Source organism: Meriones unguiculatus, chromosome 2, assembly GCF_030254825.1.
Source record: "Meriones unguiculatus strain TT.TT164.6M chromosome 2, Bangor_MerUng_6.1, whole genome shotgun sequence".
Taxonomy (NCBI): Eukaryota; Metazoa; Chordata; class Mammalia; order Rodentia; family Muridae; genus Meriones; species Meriones unguiculatus.
Window position 1 is genome coordinate 81561397 of NC_083350.1, and position 20963 is coordinate 81582359.

A 20963-nucleotide genomic window follows, 5' to 3' on the forward strand; every position below is an offset into this window, starting at 1 on the left:
TCCATAGATAAGTTCACTCTTTTTAATGATATCAACAGATTTTCTCATGTGATTAATAACAATTAAGGACTATATGTGTTAATTACAGCTTATTTACTTTCTATCCCAGCTGTAGCTCCCTCCCTCATTCCCTCCAAATTCCACCCTCCCTCCCTCATCTCCTTCCTGCCTCTCTCTAAATCCACCATGAGGGAGGTTCTCCTCCCCTTCCAATCTGATCCTAGCTTATCAGGTCTCTTCAGGACTGGCTACAAGGTCCTCCTCTGTGGCCTAGCAAGGGTGCTCCTCCCTCAGTGGTGGTGGTGGGAAGTCAAAAAGCCAGCAGTTTAGTTCATGTCAGAGACAGACTCTGTTCCCCCAACCAGGGAACCCACTTGGTTACTGAGCTGCAATGGGATACATCTGGGCAGGGGTTCTAGGTTACACCCTTTCATGGTCCTTGGTTGGAGAAACAGTCTCAGAATAGACACCTGTGCCCTGATATATTTGCATTGTTTTAACAGCTAGGTTAAATAACAGCAGAAATATTAAGAGCATATAACATTAGAAAGAGTGAGCAAAGGTTGCATTTATGTATTTAGGTTTATGTATTTACATACATGTATGTAACAATTGTTGAAAAAGACCACAAATTACAAAGAAAAAAGCAAAAAAGGGCAGGGGTTATAGGTTGGTTTGGAGGGAGAAAAGAGAATAGCAGAATGATATAAGTATATTATAATCACAAAAAAAGAAATAAATTTTTAAAATTGTAGTTTGCACACACTAGAAGAAACAAACTTTTTAAATGTATAAATTAGATGTGTAGGTACAGAAAAAAGCTTAAGGGAGATAAAGAATGCATTGCATCCAAACACATATGTGTATAAAATATTAAATAACAAATAGAGCTGCTATAAACATGGTTGAGCAAGTGTCCTTTTTGTGTACTTGAACAAACTTTGGGTATATACTTAGCAGTGGTATAGCTGGGTCTGGAGGAAGCACTATTCCTAGTTGTCTTAGAAAGCGCCAGATAGCTTTCCAGAGTGGTTGTACCAGTTTACATTCCCACCAGCAGTGGAGGAGGGTTCCCCTTTCTCCACAACCTCTCCAGCATGTGTTATCGCTTGAGTTTTTAATCTTGGCCATTCTGATGGGTGTAAGGTGATATCTCAGGGTCGTTTTGATTTGCATTTCCCTGATGGCTAATGAGGATGAGCATTTCTTTAAGTGTTTTTCTGCCATTCGATATTCCTCTGTCGAGAATTCTCTGTTTAGCTCTGTTCCCCATTTTTTAATTGGATTACTTGGATTGCTGCTTTTCAGCTTCTTTAGTTCTTTGTATATACTGGATATTAGTCCTCTGTCAGATAAAGGGTTAGTGAAGATTCTTTCCCAATCTGTAGGCAGTCGTTTTGTTTTGATGACGGTATCCTTTGCTTTACAGAAACTTTTCAGTTTCATGAGGTCCCATTTAAGGACCATGTATGGATATAACCTAGAACCTCCACTCAGATGTAGCCTGTGGTAGCTCAGTAACCAATTGGTTTCCCAAAGTGAGGGGAACAGGGACTATTTCTAACAGGAACTCAATGACTGGCTCTTTGGTCTCCCCACCCCTGAAGGGAGGAGCAGTCCTTTTAGGCCACAGAGGAGGGCTTTGCAGCCAGTCCTGAAGATACCTGATAAAACAGGATCAGATGAATGGGGAGGAGGTCCCCCCTATCAGTGGACTTGGAAAGGGGCAAGGTGGAGATGAGAGAGGGAGGGAGGGACTGGGAGGGAATGAGGGATCGGGACACGGCTGGGATACAGAGTTAATAAAATGTAACTTATAAAAAAAAAAGAAAAAAAAAGATATTTACTAAAAAATAAAATAAAATAAAATAAATGATTGCTGTTGGGGTTGGAGAGATTGCAGAGAGGTTAAGAGCACTGTCTGTTCTTCTGGAGGTCTGGGTTCAATTCCCAGTAACCACATGGTGGCTCACCACCATCTATAATGAGATCTGGTGCCCTCTTCTTGCATGTAGGCACACATGCAGGCAGAACATTGTATACAGAATAAATAAATAAATCTTTAAAAACAGAAAAAAAATAAATAAAATATTAAATAAAATATCTAGATAAGAATTTTAAAAAATCATGAAGTAGAGGGTAGAAAAAAAACACATTTTTGTAAAGCGGTTGTCAAAGCCTAAGCTAAAGGATCCTTTTGAATCACAGAGATGGGGCAAGAATGAAAGGAAAGTTATGCACAAGTGTTTGGGAATCTTAGGACTTTATCCCCTTGGCACTGCTAAGAGAAATGTAAACAGATCTGGAGGGGCGGGGACTACTTCAGATGACTTTAACTTAGACTAGTAACTCCTTTTGTGAGATTTGCTAACAAACTTGATTCAAAATTAATTCTGGAGAGCACAGGAGACTTCAAAAGAGAACAACAGAGCCAAAAGTCCTGGGCCTACGGGGTCATGAAGAGACCAATACTCCAACCAAGGACCATGCATGGAGAGTATTCCCTGCACAGATGTAATCCATGGCAGCACAGTGTCCAAGAAGGTTCCCTAGTAATAGAAACAGGGACTGTCTCTGACATGAACTTAGTGGCTGGCTCTTTGATCACCTCCCCCTGCGAGGGGGAGTAACCTTACCAGGCCACAGAGGAAGATGATGCACCCAGTCCTGATGAGACCTGATAAGCTAGGGTCAGATGGAAGGGAAGGAGGACCTCACCTATCAGATGACTGGGAGAGGGTCATGGGAGGTGAAGAGGGAGGCTGGGTTAGACTGGGTGGAGACAAGGAAAGGGACTGAAGAGAGCATATAAAGTGAATTAATTCTAACAAACAAACAAACAAATAAATTTATTTATTTTAAAGAGTAATTCTACCACTAAAAATATAAAAAAAGACAAATGAGGACAGAGTCTCTCCAACTGCAGAGGGAAAGGGGAACTAAGTTGGGAGTCTAGCGCGTGGGCTACTATCTGTGCAGAACTCCTCTCTCTTATCAGGACAGGTTCAAAGCTTTTCAACATCACAGAAACAAGGACAGAGGAATGCTGAGATTAGGAACCAGAAAACCCTGACATGAGGACTATTGAGACGAGGGCGGCCAGGGGCTCCTGCGTGCCTTCAAGCTCTGGGGCTGTTCATTTCTGTGCCTAATGGCTTCCTTTCAGCAAATCACATCGCTATTTGGAAGGCCAGAAGAGTCACACGCTCCTACTTCCTCAGGCTCTCTTAGATCTACTTAGGGTAAAAGCACTAAAATTCTAAATGGAGTTCCATTAAGACATGAGGCACTCCTGAAGAAAGGGCTCTTCACTTCCTTCCTCACAATCAGCTTGCTCCCAATAAAGATGCAAATTGGGGTGCTAATAGCAATAACCTGACATGTGTTTCACCAAAGGAGATGGGCAGAACTGAGCAGATTCTGCCCTCTGCTGAGTTAATTGCTCAGGTGTCTCTCTGTTAGGTGCTCCCCTGTATTAGAAAGCAGATTGTTCATTTAGGATATTTTTTTTTAACTTGAATTATGATCATGATAAGCTGTCTTATCAGAATACCGGATGTCATGCTTGTTGGATTTAGCAAGATCATTTGTCCTCTTCTTATCAGTGGGCATATCCACAGAAAGGGCTCTGTAGCGATAATTTTCTTTCCTGCTCCCTGGAATAAATGATGGTGGCTGGAGAGAGTGAACCATGAGATTTTAGCACATATCAAATCAGAGTATGATTTGTCTATTTTATGAAGTATCTTCATGTAGAATTACTGTTGAAAGAGGACTATGAACTCATTTCTCACAAAATGTAACCAAGATATTTATACGGTTTTTAATCATCATTTTCATGTTCAGTGTGACTAGATTCCTCTTGGCCAGCATTTTATTGGAAGAAGAGCAGTTTTGGTTTTTGTAGTGTGTTTGTTGTTCTGATTGGCAGGAACATGAGTGCTTAATCCCAGAGAAGCACTGGCATTTCAAATATCTTAAGATATATACTTGAAATACTACAAGGTACCCTTTCAGCTTTGATCTGCTATAATTGATTTAAAGTCATCCTAATGCTGCCTTATAATTATGAATTTTGGAACAAGATTTTAAATAAAACAAGATAAGACTGTGTAATATCCTCTTGGGTAATTTTTCCTGTCACATACTCTTTCTGCCTAAATAAATTAATAGAGCAAATCATGGAGTGCTGAACAAAATGTCCCATTCCTCTCTTTGATAACTGATCAGGGTAAGTGGTGGGGGTAAGACTTGTTTTTTCCTTAGATGGTGTTTTTACATTGTGGCTAGGCAGAGTCACAGCTAGGAAATGCACAACTCATGATGTAATGTGTAAGTAGGAAGGAGTAGTGAGACAAGCATTGGACCTGGCACTGGATTTCTTCTGTTTCAGAGTTCCTGTTTTCTGAAATCAGTGTGGGTTTGTGTGCTCGAGGGGATGGATGATCTGAGCCTTCACAAAGTACTGCATTATTTACACACATCAGCAAAAGCCTACCAGTCTCATCTTTGAGTCGTCCTCTCTAGTCACCTAAAGATCTGCCGCACTGAAAGAAAAATTCAATAGGTCATGATGTTTGCATACTTGTTAGATATGTAACTTAAAGGTGTATCAATCAACAGTATACCTTATGTTTTATCTTTCAATGAATCTGACTGAGTCTGCTGATCATTCTGTGCTCCGTGCCCTTGCGTCACCTGTGAAGGCACAGACCTGCCTCGAGCTCTCTGTGGGGTATCACCCAGCTGCTCGTCTGCATCCACATGTGCAGCGGGTTTGTGCTGTGTGTTAGCACTTCTGCTCTACGGATTCAGGGAAAAGCCTTGCTCCTATGTGTGCATGTCTCTCCCCCTCCTGCTCTTTTTCCAGGAAACAATTCTTTAATCACTGCAGGTAAATGTTAACTTCCCCATTTCTTACAGTTCTGATCAATTTTTAGCAGCCAACCTCATGAAAACACCAGATGGGACTCTTTCAATTTATGTCACAGGATCTACAAACATATGGACATGCAGACCCAACTTCTCTTTACATTGTCTCATTCCTCAAGTAAAACAGACTTTCTGTATGGACTCGGAAAGCCTTTTTTTCCCCTCAATTCCTACTGCTCAGATTTTTCCTTGGCTATTGTTGTATATAACCTTGTCTCTGTTACAAAGTATATTTTGTGAGCAGGGAAAAAAAGAGATACAATCATGTTCCTGCATGGTAGAATCAATTTCAACCTCAACTCCCACTGACCTCTCTATGATTGGAATACAACATTGCAAGCAGAGTATGATGTAGAGGCTGGCCCACAGAAAAATCTTTTTTTAATTTATTTTTTATTAATTACAGTTTATTCACTTTATATCCCAGCTGTAGCCCCTTCCCTCATTCTCTCCCAATCCCACCCTCCCTATCCCCTTCCCCAAGTCCACTGATATGGGAAGTCCCTTCCGCTTCCCTCTGACCCTAGCCTATCAGGTCTCATCAGAAGTGGTTGCATTGTCTTCCTCTGTAGCCTGCCTGTTAAGGCTGACCCCCTGTACAGGGGGAGGTGATCAAAGAAACAGCCACTGAATTTATATCAGAGACAGTCCCTGTTCCCATTACTTGGGAACCCACTTGGAGACTGAGCTGCCATGGGATACATCTGTGCAGGGGTTATAGGTAATCTCCATGAATGGTCCTAGGTTATCTGCATGAATGGTCCTTGGTTGGAGTATTGGTCTCAGAAAATATCACTGTGCCCAGATTTTTTGGTTCTGTTGCTCTGCTTGTGGAGCTCCTGTCCCCTCCAGGTTTTTCTCTCCCCTCCCCACCCCTGCTTACATAAGATTACCTGCACTCTGCCCAAAGTTTGGCTGAGTCTTAGCATCTGCTTTGATACCCTCTGTGGTAGGATCCTGGCCTGTTTCCTGTTTTCTCCCTCTTCCAATGTCCATCCCATTTGCCTTCTGATGATTGATCATCATATCCAGAGTCTTCCTTCTTGATTAGCTTCGTTAGGTGTACAGATTTTAATATGTTTATCCCATTTTATATGTCTATTATCTGCTTATAAGTGAGTGTATACTATGTGCATCTTTATCTTTCTGCGATACTTCACTCAGGATGATCTTTTCTAGTTCCCACCATTTGCCTGCAAATTTCATGATTTCCTTGTTTTTAATTCCTGAGTAGTATTTCATTGTGTAAATGTACCACAATTTCTGTATCCATTCCTCAGTTGAGGGACATCAGGGTTATTTCCAGGTTCTGGCTATTATGAATAAAACTACTATGAATGTGGTTGAGCAAATGTCCTTGATGTATACTTTTGCATATTTTGTATATGTGCCTAGGAGTGGTATAGCTATATTTTGAGGTAGCACTCTTCCTAATTGTCTTAGAAAGTGCCAGGTTTATTTCCAAAGTGGTTGTAGAAGTTTACTTTGTTACCAGCAATGGAGGAAGGTTCCCCTTTCTCCAGCATTTATTGTCACTTGAGTTTTTCATCTTAGCCATTTAGGTGGATGTAAAGTGAAATCTCGGGGTTGTTTTTATTTGCATTTCCCTGATATTAAGGACATTGAGTATTTCTTTAAATATTTCTCTGCCATTTGGTATTCCTCTATCGAAATTCTCTTTTAGCTCTGTATGCTATTTTTTTAATTGGATTGCTTCATTATTGATGTTTAACTTCTTGAGTTCTTTGTATATTCTGGATATTAACCCTCTGTTGGATATAAGGTTGATGAAGATCTTTTCTCAGTCTGTAGGCTGTTGTTTTGTTCTGAGGACAGTGTCCTTTGCTTTACAGAAGCTTTTCAGTTTCTTGAAGTCCCGTTTATTGATTGTTGATCTTAGAGCCTGTGTGGTTGGTGTTCTGTTCTGGAAGTTGTCTCCTGTGACGATGAGTTCAAGACTCTTCCCCACTTTTTCTTCTAAGAGGTTTAGTGTGTCTTTTTTTATGTTGAGGTCTTTGGGCCCCTTTGGTTTTAGTTTTGTGTAGGAGGATAAATCTGGGTCTGTTTGCATTTTTCTACATATAGACATCCAGTTACACCAGCACCATCTTTTTCAATGTGCTATAACACTTGTATGAGCCTTCAAAGTGTTAAGGGCTGGAGCACACTCTTGTTATACTGACTTAATTGGACCGAGCAACAGGAATTTGAGAAGCTCTCCTATGGTTCCAATACACAGCAAAGTTTGAAAACCACTGGGTTAGATAATCTTTAATATACCATTCAGTTCTAAAAGTTCTAACTTATGTTAAGAGATTCTCCAGGGTGCTTTAAAACACAAATTATATAAAGGATTCTCTTTGTTGGAGTCTAAAACATATTTCTGCTTACTTTTATAGGGAGCTTTGATTGAAACGTCATGAAATCAGTTATAATTTTTAACAGTTAACAATCAACAATTATTTATTTTCTTCTTGATAATTTCAGTCCTCCAGGCTACCAGTATTTGAAAATAATTTGAATAGAAGAAAGTGTCCTATTCTAGCAGGGCGACCCTCTGAATTACATTTGAGCATGGTGCTTTACATTAGCATCAGAGTAAGTTTAAGTGTATTGGTTTCTAAGATCCCTTTGATCATATATTTTTGATAAGGAACTAAGGATTTCTTCTGACTAATTTTGAACAATGCTGTCACCGAGGAACAGAATTGGATGAGTTTTCTTTCTTTCTTTCTTTCTTTCTTTCTTTCTTTCTTTCTTTCTTTCGTTAAATGTGACTTTTTATTATTTGTATATATCTCTAGCATTTCCTTCTTTTATAAATTAGATTTTTTATACTTCAATTACCCAAAGGTACACACTATTATCTCAAATTTGTTTTTAATTACATGTTTGTTTAGTGTGTATATGTGTCTGCATGTACTGTTGTCTGGTGTGCTCATTAGGACGTTCTGTAGTGGGCAGATGGAGGGCAAAGAATGACTTGTGGGAGTTATTGCTCTCCTGACGCCATGTGGGTTCTGGAGATGGATCTCAGGTCATTGAGATCCTGCTAACCTGTCCTGAAGAGCCTATAAATCACGTTTAAAATATCAAAGCCTAGAATCAGATTGTATTATCTTTTATTTTATTTTATTTTATTTTATTTTTTTTACACTTTATTCATTCTGCATCCCCTTATCTTTTTAAGGTATTATTTTGCATTGGTTCTTTGGAAACTTTGTGCAGCATGTTTTGATTAAATTTACCCCCTACCCTGGCTCCTCTCAGATTTCTACACTTCCCATACTGAAATATGTATCTTCTATTTCTTTTCAATTTTTTTAACCTATAAAGTCCAATTTGTATTACCAGTTTATTCATGGATCAGTAGCTTTTCACTGGAGTCTGGTCATCTTCCCAGGGTATACACTCTTAATGAAAACTGATATTTCATCACCCTTCAGCTACTGATTGTCAGTAGCTCCACAGCTGGGCTGTACCTTCCTGCCCATCTCCCCTGTCTATGGTGGAATTTTGTCTGGATTGGGCTTCCTTAGGTCTTGTCCATACTGTCAGTTGCTGAGAATTGATGATGCAGCTGCCCTACAGTGTCCAAATGACACTCTCTGCTTACAGCCACTCTCCTACTCGAACACTAAACTCTCCCCTTTTCTGCAATGAAGCTTCGGGACGAGGATCTGTAAGATATGTGTCACACTGAGGGCTGAAGAATCTGCAGTTACTTACTCTCTGCACCTTGACAGGTTGTAGGTTCTCTCCTAGGGTTTATGACCTCTTTGCTACACTTTCTTGCTCAATCAATGACACCAGGAAAGTGGTTCATCTTGTGGAATGGCATTTAGATTCAATAAAAATAGGCTTGGTTACTCCCATGACATTCCTGTCACTGCTAGGCACATCTTAACAGGCCAGTGATTGTGTAGCTTGCAAGATTCACACCTGAATGAAAGAGATGATTACGTTTTTTTCTCTGGTAACAAAAATATCAAGAACTATGAAAAACATGAACTAGCGACAAAACTTCTGAGGCAGCAGCTGCACAATGTCTCCATCATATTTGGTGCAGGAATGTGTCATCTCCACTTATATGATCTTACCCACAGGTTTTGTAAAGTTACCAATAGCATTGTCAATAATTTGTAATGCTTGGGAATCTCCCTGTCCAAAACCTCCAAAAAAGTCAGCCTATTTGTGAAACTGAGATTTTTAATTGTTGGCCTCCGGCGTTTAGTAGGGTCACTGTTATCCTAGTATAGGGTAACTACATTTTTTTTAAATTTTATTTTATTTTATTAATTACACTTTATTCACTTTGTATCTCCCCATAAACCCTTTCCTCTTCCCCTCATAATCCCACCATCCCTCACCAAGTCCACTGGTTGGGGAGTCCCCCTCTCCTTCCTTCTGATCTTAGTCTATCAGATCTCATCAGGAGTGGCTGCATTGTCATCTTCTGTGGCCTGGTAAGGCTGCTCAGGGGAAGGTGATCAAAGAGCAGGCCAATCAGATTATGTCAGAGGCAGTCCCTGTTCCCATTACTATGTAACCCACTTGGACACTAAACTGCCATGGGCTACATCTGTGCAGAGGTTCTAGGTTATCTCAATGCATGGTACTTGGTTGGAGTATGAGTCTCTGGGAAGACCCCTGTGTTCAAATTTTCTGGTTCTGTTACTCTCCTTGTGGAGTTCCTGTCCTCTCCAGGTCTTACTATTTCCCACTTCTTTCATAAGATTCCATGCACATTGCCCAACAGTTGGCCATAAGTCTCAGCATCTGCTTTGATAGTCTGCAGGGCAGACCCTTTCTGAGGCCCACTGTGGCAGGTTCCTAACTTGTTTCCTGTTTTCTTCTTCTTCTGATATCCATTCCCTTTGCCTTTCAGGATGGGATTGAGCATTTTAGTCAGAGTCCTCCCTCTTGATTAATTTCTTTAGACGTACAGATTTTAGTAGGTTTGTCCTATATTATATGTCTATATGAGTGAGTATTTACAGTGTATGTCTTTCTGTTTCTGGGACAGCTCACTCAGGTTGATCCTTTCCAGTTTCCACCATTTACTCGCAAATTTCATGATTTCCTTGTTTTTCATTGCTGAGTAATAGTCCATTGTGTAGATGTACCACAATTTCTGTATCCATTCTTCAGTTGGGGCATCTGAGTTGTTTCCAGCTTCTGGCTATTACAAATAAAGCTGCTATAAACATGATTGATCAAATGTCCTTATTGTGTACTTGAGCCTCTTTTGGATATAACCCTAGGAGTGGTATGGCTGGATCTTGAGGAAGCATTATTCCTAGTTGTCTGAGAATGCGCCAGATTGATTTCCAGAGTGGTTGTACAAGTTTACATTCCCACCAGCAATGTTGGAGTGTTCCCCTTTCTCCACAACATTTTTTAAACATACACATATGCATATACATACATATATACACAGACAAGCATATATAAACAAATAGGTATATGTGTGTTTTGTAGTAATATGCAGGTTTCCATTTACATTTTTAATGCTCTTAGGATATACCCCTCTTCCTTGAAGTGACTAGTCATACCTTTTAAAGAAACTTTTGAAATATACAGAGTCCAGTCATAATTTTTAGTGTGTGAGAGGATTTAAATTAAATTCCATGCATGTAACTCATTAGAATATACAATACAAACCCTCCCTCAAAGGGTAAGAACTTAAAAAGGCTATTGTCAAATTTAAACGAGATATTCTGTTCCACAGTTTCATAGAGAATAAATCATGAGAGTGCTAACATTTTCTGTGAGTTTTGCCAGTTCAAATATGCAAATTCTCATGAGCTTTATCTCATTTTAACTAGAGTAATTGCTCATTTTATACTAGACTTGGCTAGTTATTCTATGTACTCAATTTATAGTTGTTTCAAAATTATGACTTGTGCAATTGAAAGCAAAGACTTTGCTTTCTCTCATTTCCTTAATGAAGTAGCGTTAGAGCTGCCACGGTCAACAGGACAGCAAGAAATTGAAGTTGGCATAGAGTAATGCATAGGCCCACATGGTCATGGTTGTGGAATGTCAATTCAACTGTTCTCTATGTTTCGTTTCCAGACTTAAATATGGGTTGCAACAGTTAGCATGCTGGGACACTGAAGTGATTAAAGAAAAAGTCATGTTCACAAAAAAAATTCTTGGGTCACACAAATTAGTTTCTTGTCTGTGTCCAGCTGTGTTTGCAAAGATCGAGAGATGTCAAAAGTAATACTGACAACACAGTCTAGCATTTCCCAGCACATCTAGCCAAAAAGATAAAGCAGGGACTGCTGTATTTACCTAAATAAATTCCTAAGGTATTCATACTATTCTGTAAATGCATAAGCACATTAGTAGCACTAAGCAAATACATTAATAAAACTATAAATACATAAATACATGAAAACATCAGCATTTAAATAAGGAGTTTATATTCAGATGTTTAAGACATAAACACAAGCATTATATTTTACTGTCTTGTACATGGCTGATTAAATGTGTGCTTTCAAATTACACAGAAGTTTCTATAAAGATTGGTTCTGATAACAAACAATTAAGAGCAATTCATTACTGTGTAGTATATATACTGATCTTTTTTCTTGAAGGACTTGCCTTAATCATTCCTGTGCTTATCTTGAGAGCCAATCACTTGTCCTTTCTGAAAAGAATGGTCTTTCTTCCCTGCTCCTTTCTGTTCATTTCTCAATTTTCAGCCAAAATAACTGCCTTACTCGATATGTTGAATAATCAATTCTATTTACAGCATTTCTTATCAGGCAGACTTTCCTCCTGGCTTTGTTTTCACAGTGAGCAACACCTTGTTTGCTTATTTGTGAGGCTTTAATTATTCATTTCTTCTATAATATAAACTCTAAGAAAGCAGAAACATTATGTGTTTCATCTCAGCCGCACTCTGTTCTCTCAGTGTGGTGTCTGGCAAATGAATATATGATGGATGAGTCAGTGATTCTCTGGTATGCAAACTGAAGGCAGACACAAGCTCATCAAAAAAATGTAGCCTATAAACCATTTAAGAACTTAAGTCAATGAAATAAATTAGCCATCTTGTGTGCCAATTTCCACCACATGTGGAAATATTCTTCTTTATATGAACTTAAGTACCATAGCTGTATATACTGATATAATAAAATAGCATTAAAATGGACATTCTTTTGGTTCTTAGTTGCTTTGTCCTTATGTATTTGCTTTGCACTGTTTTCCACAATAAGAGGTGATAGTTAAGGTACCTACAAACATTACTCCAAAGCTTCATTAGTCATGGCTTGTGAGTAGATAATGAGACAAAATAAGACATTCTTTGTAGCACCCATGAAGTAACTGGCAACAGGTAGAGGGTCAGTGTAAAAGTGAAGCTAAAGCTAAAGATGACTGTCCAGTCCTTTCAGAATTCTAGAGTGTGTAGAAAATTAAAGAAAATTGTAAATTAGATTTAGCCAGTGAAGATGTCTTGCCCTTGAGAAAAATAATTTCTTCATTCTATTGCCAAAAGAAAGTCCAGCATTGGCTTAATTTGCCTGAGTCTGCCATAAACTGCAGATGGAACTATGAAACATAAAATAAAATTAAACACATCTGTCCTAATCTAAAGCAGGGGAGGTCAGTCAACCAAAAATCATCAAGGTGGAACCCTGCACAGACTGCAATACACAGACCCATAGCAGAGAATATGCTGACAGGGAGCAAAGCATTGTGTCATCTCTATTGTATTGGTTTTTTTTTTCTTCATTGAGTCTGTCTTCTTGTGTTGATGGCCATCATAGTTTTAATATTTACCAACTAAGGTGATGAGTAAATAGACAAAGATCTTTTGTTTCAACTCCAAGGACTTAGTAAGCTTTAAGTACCATATTTACCCCTTCAAGTAGATAATTGCTTTATGTTAATTCAAATTGCACAGAAATAGAAGTTTTAGAAGAGCCTTCCTGAATACTACAGTTACCATACAGATTGTCAATTAGATATGAAATTTATCAAGGAAATTACTTTTCACTTAAAAGTGTCATCCCACATATAGAACATTATCTTGACAAGAGCTACATATAGAAAATAGCAGGATAAGACTATGGGTTTGCTGAACATGACAACAAAGCAGGTACCTTTGAGAATGAACATTATTGTGCCCATGGAGGCCCACTTCCCAATCTAATTTCATGGAACAACATGCTTTTACTTAGCTATAAGCTTACAACCTCCTCTGCAGAAACTGTGGGATGACCTTGGGACTGTGTCTGAATTGGATAAAACCAACAATTGTTCATAGTAAAATCACCAGATTCTGGTTGTCCCTGTGCTAAAGGAATTCTGCCAAAGAGTGGCTTTTGCTCTCAGGCACCCTACTATCTTACAGAAGACCTTTTTGTGCCCCCATTAGACAGTGACTGTTCCTGATTATTCCTACCCTATCATCTTTGTCCTCAATCTCTCTTATCCTTAACATAGGTGTAAAACATGTATTGTAAAAGGAAGGTTTTCTTTGCTTGATTTTGGTTTTTCATCATCCAGTCCTTCATAGGCACTACTTTTGTATGCTTATAATTTTAGAAAAATGATTACTTAGTGTGTAGACAATATTTCTTAATAAATATTTATATCACCTTTTCTCTTTTTCTGATTTTAGATACTGAGTACAGGACCTTCTGCATGCTAGACACCTTCTCCACCATAGAGCCACATCTCATGTAGCTAAACCTTACACTCTTAACTTCTTTTAAGTATTTATGTCTTGGACTACACAGCTACAAGAAGAATGCTGTTATAATTGCCTATGGCAAAAAACAGATTCACAGTAACACCTGTAATAGATTCTCTTGTCTTTTCTTTGTTGTTTCTGTTTTTCATGCTTTGTGCAAGGACACAACTTTTATGTTATGCTCAGATTTTCCACCTAATACTGGAGGATCTATGTTAACCTCTGGCAGACGTTGACATAGTAGAGTCTGTTTGTGACAGCTGTCATATTTATACTGAAGATGACTTAACACTTCTTATATTTTTTCAAAAGAATCTTCCTTTAGTTGCTGTAATATTTACTTATTAGTTGAAAGATCTTTCATCTTCCCCATCCTGCCCTATCTCTGCCCTTAAATACTCACTGACATTTAACAGTTCATAATAAAGAGAAAGTCCTCCAGTTCAATACCCATGTTATTATCAGACATATTTATTTGAGATGTTTCCCAAACTTCTCAGATACAACACTTCCTTTAAAAGAAAATGATTTACACTATTTTTAAACTGACTACTTATGTCACACTGTTTTATGACATAAATTCAACCTAGATTACATGCTATCCTTCAGCACTCACATCTATTTTGTTACAATGCCATTTTAATTCATTGCATGTTAAAGTAATTTTATGTCATTTCTATACCTTTAAATTATGTCATGCACATATTAATGCTGTCAGTAAGAAAAAAAATTAGAGAATACATTTAACAATATGTTGTTATCTTGGGTTTGAGATGGTAGCTAAGGGGTAGAACACTTGTATGATATTTTGCAAGTTCATAGGCTAGATTCCACCCCAAAATATTGGAAAGAGTATAAGCACACAAAACAAATAAAAAATATCAAATTTACAAAAATGCTAATGTAGTAGATATAAAATTTAGTAAATATGTGAGTGTGTAACCATCATTCTAATTAAGTTGTTATTCCATCACTTTATATTCATTAAACCTAGGCAATTTTAACCATCAACTAAATAACTGTTTACAAGCTTTAGTTTATTAGAGATTTGTAGGCATGTGTTGGCTAATTTAATGTCAACTTGACATAATCTAGAATCACCAGACAGGAGGGAGCCTCAATTTAAAAAAAAAGGGCCTCTATAAGATCAGGGTGTAGGCAAACTTGTGGGGCATTTTCTTAATTAGTGATTGATGTAGGCGGGCCCAGCCCACTGTGGGTGGTGCCATCCCTAGGCTGATAGTTCTACTTTCTATAAGAAAACAGGCTGTCTAGGCCATTTTGCAGCATTCCTCCATGGCCTCTGCATCAGCTCCTTCCTCCAGGTTTCTGTCCTGTTTGGGTTTCATTCCTGACATCCTGATGATCATCGAGTTCCTTCAATGATGAAGACTGATATGCAAGTGTTAGCCAAATAAACCCTTCCCTTCCCAAGTTGCTTTTGGCCATTGTGCTTATCCACAGCAATAGCAACTCTGACTAAGACAATCCATAATCAAAACAGAACAAATATTCAATAAAAAATAACATCAACAAAGATCAGCTACATAACAGCTGCCTTCTATGCATGTGACAAGAAGTGAGTAGATCTTTCTCATTTTGACCACAGAAACATTATCTGATCAAAAATATAATAGATTTAATATTGTCATCTGGAAAAGACAGTATAGGTGCCAAGGAAGTTTTACTATATATGATATGCATGTGAGTGTAGGTGCATGTGTGTCATGATAGTCATGTGGAGGTCAGAGGACATATTTTGGCATGGTCCTCACCCTTCTCACCGCTAGAGGCAAAGTTACTTCTCGGTGACACCAGGCTAGCTGACCTTTGAGTTTCTGGAGATCATCTTGAATATCCACATGAACTTATCTCAGAAGCATTGGGATTATTGATGAGGTCTAGCACAGTTTTATGTGGATGGTAGATATTCAAACTCAGTTCTTCACAGTTGCACAGAAGCACTTTATTCTTTGAGCCAACTCCCCACACCCTAAGAATGGTTTCTTAATCAAGAAAATAACCATGATTATTGGATAAGCAAAAGAACAAGAATTGACAACTTTATATAGTTCCGATTCTATTTGTTGACCAACACCAGTGTTTGTACTGTGCATTATGTACTATGAAAGGAAGTGATCAGTGGGTATGCTGCATAGGGATTCAGTTGCCAGAGAGAAGCAGGTCAGAATTAGATTGTCTTGATTTTGAGTGTATATGTAATTGCAAGTCTCTAAAGTATCTCTTTTTCTCTGACTCTGTCCCAGACTCCATTTTTGTTTGTTTGTTTGCCTGTTCTTTTGCTAACATAAATAAGACAATATGAATATCTTCAGCTTGCCTTGCTCCTAGGTACATTACTACAACAACTCGTTGTCTGCTGAAGTCATGCTCCTGTCTGGGATATTGGTAAAAGTAATGGAATTATTATGGACTCTGCAGATTTGCTTTGGTGACTTCACCCTACATTCTCTCTGGGGGTTGTAGATGACAGTGTTACTCACTGTTCTTCACCTGTGAAGTTGTGTTTACACATGAGGAATGTTCCTTCATACACTTTTTTAGGAGTAATTCAACGACATAGCTTAAACGTTTGGTATAGATGATGCTAAAGATAATGCAGATTATTACTCCTTCCTTTTCCTTACTTTCCAACCTTCTTCCTTCTTTCGTTTCCCATTCCTTTTAGCATTAAAGCTGGCATCTTAAGTGATAAATGCCCCTTGAAAATGATCAGATGAATCTAGCTCAAGTCCTCTTTTCATAATATGTCATATTTCTCCTCGCAGGATTTTACATAAAGGCTATTATTCTTTTCACATTGAATCAGCAGTGTTACTTTAGGTGTTTCAGCTTGCTCGGGGACAATCCTCAGCATTTCTTGGAGTCCTTTAATTTTCTGAGAGGGTGTTTCATGCTCCAAATGAGCTCTTTGAAATATTGTTATGAAAGTTAAAAAACATCCGTAATTTTATATTTATCATGGGGTTGTATCTTTCTGTCAATGCTTTAGATTTGACCAGTTATTAGTTTGGGAGGTTAAAGTTGAGCAATAATTTCATTTTCCAGTCAAATCTTGCTCCCTCTATATTTTTTTTAATTTGCAGTTGAAAGGTTTTGTATTTGACATCCTTCTTTTAGTGGCTTATCATGTGTAGATAATTGAGCCAATTTTTACTTTAACTGTCTGTGTGGAAACCTCATTAATCCTATCCAAAATGTTATCACATACACTTTCTGTCTTACAAGTTACTACAGGTGACAACTTTACCAATTGTCATTCTCTTCTCAACATTGGTGGCCTTTTTTTCTAGCCCTCTATCTCCATTAATTAGAGTACTAAATTTGACCTGTCACACAATACAAGAGGAAAAGACACAGCACTGAAGATCTTTGCTTTGGTACAACTTACTCCTCTGTTGCATTTTCTCTCTGAATCTTCAGTCGATGTGTCAGTTCAAGAAGTTCAAGAAATACATTGGCCTGAAGGCATTTGCGTGGAGTTAGTCAGAAAAGAGCAAGGGAAATTCAATGTATGATTTTAGTCCTTTGGGACCTAGTGTGAGTACACATGGCATTTCCAGATTCTAAGTATCAGGAAATACTTCCTAGCATATTAGAGAGAGTAACAAAAAGGTTACAAACACAAACAAGTAACAGCAGAGAGGAGATTCACTATATAGCTAGACACCTCCTCTTCAGGACTCAGCCTGTCAACCAAGTGAACTGCTCTTTCAGTCTTAAGACAGACATAAAAAGTCAAACTTTTACTCTCTGTTCCTCAGGTGATATTTGTACCCCCAATCCATGTGAAAATGGTGGCATCTGTCTGTCAGGACTGGAAGATGATTCCTTTTCCTGTGAGTGTCCAGATGGCTTCACAGATCCCAACTGCTCTAGTGTTGTGGAGGTTGGTAAGTGCAAGATTTAAGCATTTCGGTAGTCATCATGTTCTTTTTTGTGAATGATTGGCAGATATGATTCTTGGGTACTGAAGGATTTTTGGAAGACTGTATTGAACTTGTTTGTACTACTATCAATTTTATTGTTTTTTTAATTTTAATTATGTTTTTATTAGTGATATTCTTTAATACATCATCATTCCTCATTTAATGGTTAGCACTATAATTAAGGAAAGAGCAAATAATAATTGAATAAAGTGAATTTTCTATGCCTCTGATATTAATGAAAATTATTTATATGCAAATAAAGTAAATAACTCTCATGTTGACTTAGGCAAAATTATTACTGGAAATTAGGGCTTTTAAAAAGACTGATAATACATACTAGTATTTTGTAAAACTTCTAAATTTTTATTTTTCTAAGAATATGAGTATACATCACATTTTAAGACTATGAAGAAGATAGTCTGCAATCCTCATCAAAACTTTTTTAAAAACTTTTCTTTGCAAAAGTTGATTCATGTCACTGATTACTTTCAAAATTATTTTTAAAGTGTGAAAATTGTCATTGCTGTAGAACTTTGCAGCTTTCATAGCTTCCAAACAGCTCCTCATTAAAAATATGGCTAGTCTGTAATGGTTCCCAGGAGTCGACACAGCTCAGTGGATGACACCACACCCCGAGGTGTATGGATAGCACAGATGGGAGTACATGGCTCATTAAACTGCAAAAAGAAAGGACAGTGATTGGATAGGAGAGATGTGGGGAAAGATATGCAAGGAATTAGTGGGTGAAGTTGATCAAAATGCTCTGTATGAAACAACCAAGGAACTTAAAGAAATTAAACCACAATATGTAAACTTCTGTTAAAAATATTTCTCTGAGTTAAAGCAGCACTATGATTAGGTCTGAAAGCAATGATTCCCGGAGTAGTACCCAAAAGTGTACAAAAGAGTCTATATTTGTTAAATTTGAAATCCAAGAATGTTGAATAAAATTTTGCCAGTCATCATAATTGCTGGAACACTAAACACTGTGGCTTTTGATAAACAACTTGAAAAAAAATAATATTTGTAGCCAATGATAAGTTTGTGTTATCTATCATCGTATTTTATACATTTTTGTATTTTTTATTTGTATTTTTATTATTGACTTTGTATCCCCCCTGTAGGCCCCTCCCTTCTCCCCTCCCAATGCCACCCTCCTTCCCCCTTTTCCACCCATGCCCCTACCCCAGTCCACTAAGAGGAGAGCAACTCCTCCCCTTCCTTCTGATCCTAGTCTATCAAGCCTCATCAGGAGTGGCTGCATTGTCTTCCTTTGTGGCCTGGTAAGGCTGCTCTCCCCTCAGGGGGAGGTGATCAGAGAGCAGGCCAATCAGTTCATGTCAGAGACAGTCCCTGTCCCCGTTACTATGGAACCCACTTGGATACTGAACTGCCATGGGCTACATCTGTTCCGGGGTTCTAGGTTATCTCCATGAATGGTACTTGGTTGGAGTGTCAGTCTCAGGAAAGACCCCTGTGCCAAGATTTTCTGGTTCTGTTGCTCTCCTTGTGGAGCACCTGTCTTCTCCAGGTCTTACTATCTTCTTCTTTCATAGGATTCCCTGCACTTTGCCCAAAGTTTGGCTAAAACCCCATAACTATTAACTGAATGATAGAAGAATCACGAAATAAAATCATTAATTTACTATGTTAAAATTTAAAATTTTATAAAATTATAACTATAAAATTTAAAGTGCTTTTTCTTTTTAATGTGCATCTTATATTTCTATACTACACTAACATGGTTGTATCTAAAAAATTGACTTACGTTCTTGCTTAATGTACTTTGTCAGTTTAATTCATATTAAAGATAATTCTGCTTTAAGGCTTTTATTAATTCAGGAATATTTTAGAAAACTTGATATTATTCCATAGAAATAAAACTGATGCAATCACTTTGACCTCATCTGAAGATATATACAACAGAATTTAGAATTTAATATGAGTTATGTATTCAGAAGTCTGTTTTACCAAAGAAAATTATAGCTTTAAGTACTTCTGCCAAGAATGTCAAAATCGAATTAAATTTTAGTGTCATTATTTCAATTCCAACCGTATCAAATCCATAGTTTTCAAGTAATATAATTCTTTTGTCACCAATTTGAAAATATAAATTCTAAGTCAGGGGGAAATAATGGAAAAGGTTATTCATGGTATACATTCAGTAGTAAGTGGATATTAGTCCTATAATATAGGACAGCCATCTACAGACCTAAAAACCTAAAGAATAAGGAGGACCCTAGAGAGATTGCTTAAATCTCATCCAGAATGACAAACAGGATAGACATCAGAAGCAATGGAAGAGAATAAACAGGATGGGAGCCCACTATAGAGGGTTCTCTGAAAAGATTCACCAAACAGGGGATTGAAGCAGTTAATGAGATTCAGGGCCAAACTTTGGGCAGAGCACAGAGAATATTAGGGAGGAAGAAAGGGGTAGGATTAGAGCACCATGAAGGGGACAGGTGACCCACAAGGAGACCAAAAAAATTAAAAGATTTGAGCCCAGAGGGTCAGACAGAGACTGACACACCAATGGAGGAACATGCATGGAGAGGGCCTAGAACCCCTGCTCAGATGTGGCCTATTGGCAGCTCAGTTTTCATATAGATTTCTGAGTGAGGGAAGCAGTCGACTACTCTTTGATCACTGGGCCCTGATGATGCAGCCTTTTCAGGCCAGGAAGGAAGAGGATCCACGCAGTCCTGATGAGACTCAACAAGCTATGGACAGATGTTCAAGAGTGGAGAACTCCCCCTTCCAGTGGAGCAGGGGAAGGGGATGAGGGGAAGAGGGAGTAAGGGTGGGACTGGGAGAGTTGAGGAAGGGGACTTCAATCAGGATCTATCTATCTATCTATCTATCTATCTATCTATCTATCTATAATGAACAAATGGCAAAGAGAAATAAAAAAGTCATTTAAGAAAGCTACCATGTAAACTTGTACAACCACTCTGGAAATCAATCTGGCACTTTCTCAGACAAATAGGAGTAGCGCTTCCTTAAGATACAGCCATACCACTCCTAGGCATATATTCAAAAGATTCTCAGGTACACAATAAGGACATTTGCTCAACCGTGTTTGTAGCAGCTTTATTTGTAATAGCCAGAAGCTGGAAACAATCCAGATGCCCCTCAACTGAAGAATGGATACAGAAATTGTGGTACATCTACACAATGGAATTGTGGTACATCTCAGCAATAAAAACAAGGAAATCATGAAATTTGTAGGTAAATGGTGGGAACTGGAAAGGATCATCCTGAGTGAGCTGTCCCAGAAGCAGAAACACACACACGGTATATACTCACTCATATGGACATATAATATAGAATAAACCAACTAAAATCTGTACATCTAAAGAAACTAATCA

At 38.1% G+C, this 20963-nt stretch overlaps 1 protein-coding gene across 2 annotated transcripts in view; it reads left to right on the forward strand.

Annotated features, from left to right (window-relative positions):
- The window catches only part of Edil3 (EGF like repeats and discoidin domains 3), a 530137-nt gene that overhangs the window by 126225 nt on the left and 382949 nt on the right, over positions 1-20963 (forward strand). For both annotated transcript variants that reach the window (XM_060377743.1, XM_060377742.1), the window contains exon 2: positions 17428-17556. In XM_060377743.1, coding sequence (XP_060233726.1) covers positions 17428-17556 — 129 coding nt within the window. The remainder of the gene's footprint in view (positions 1-17427; positions 17557-20963) is intronic.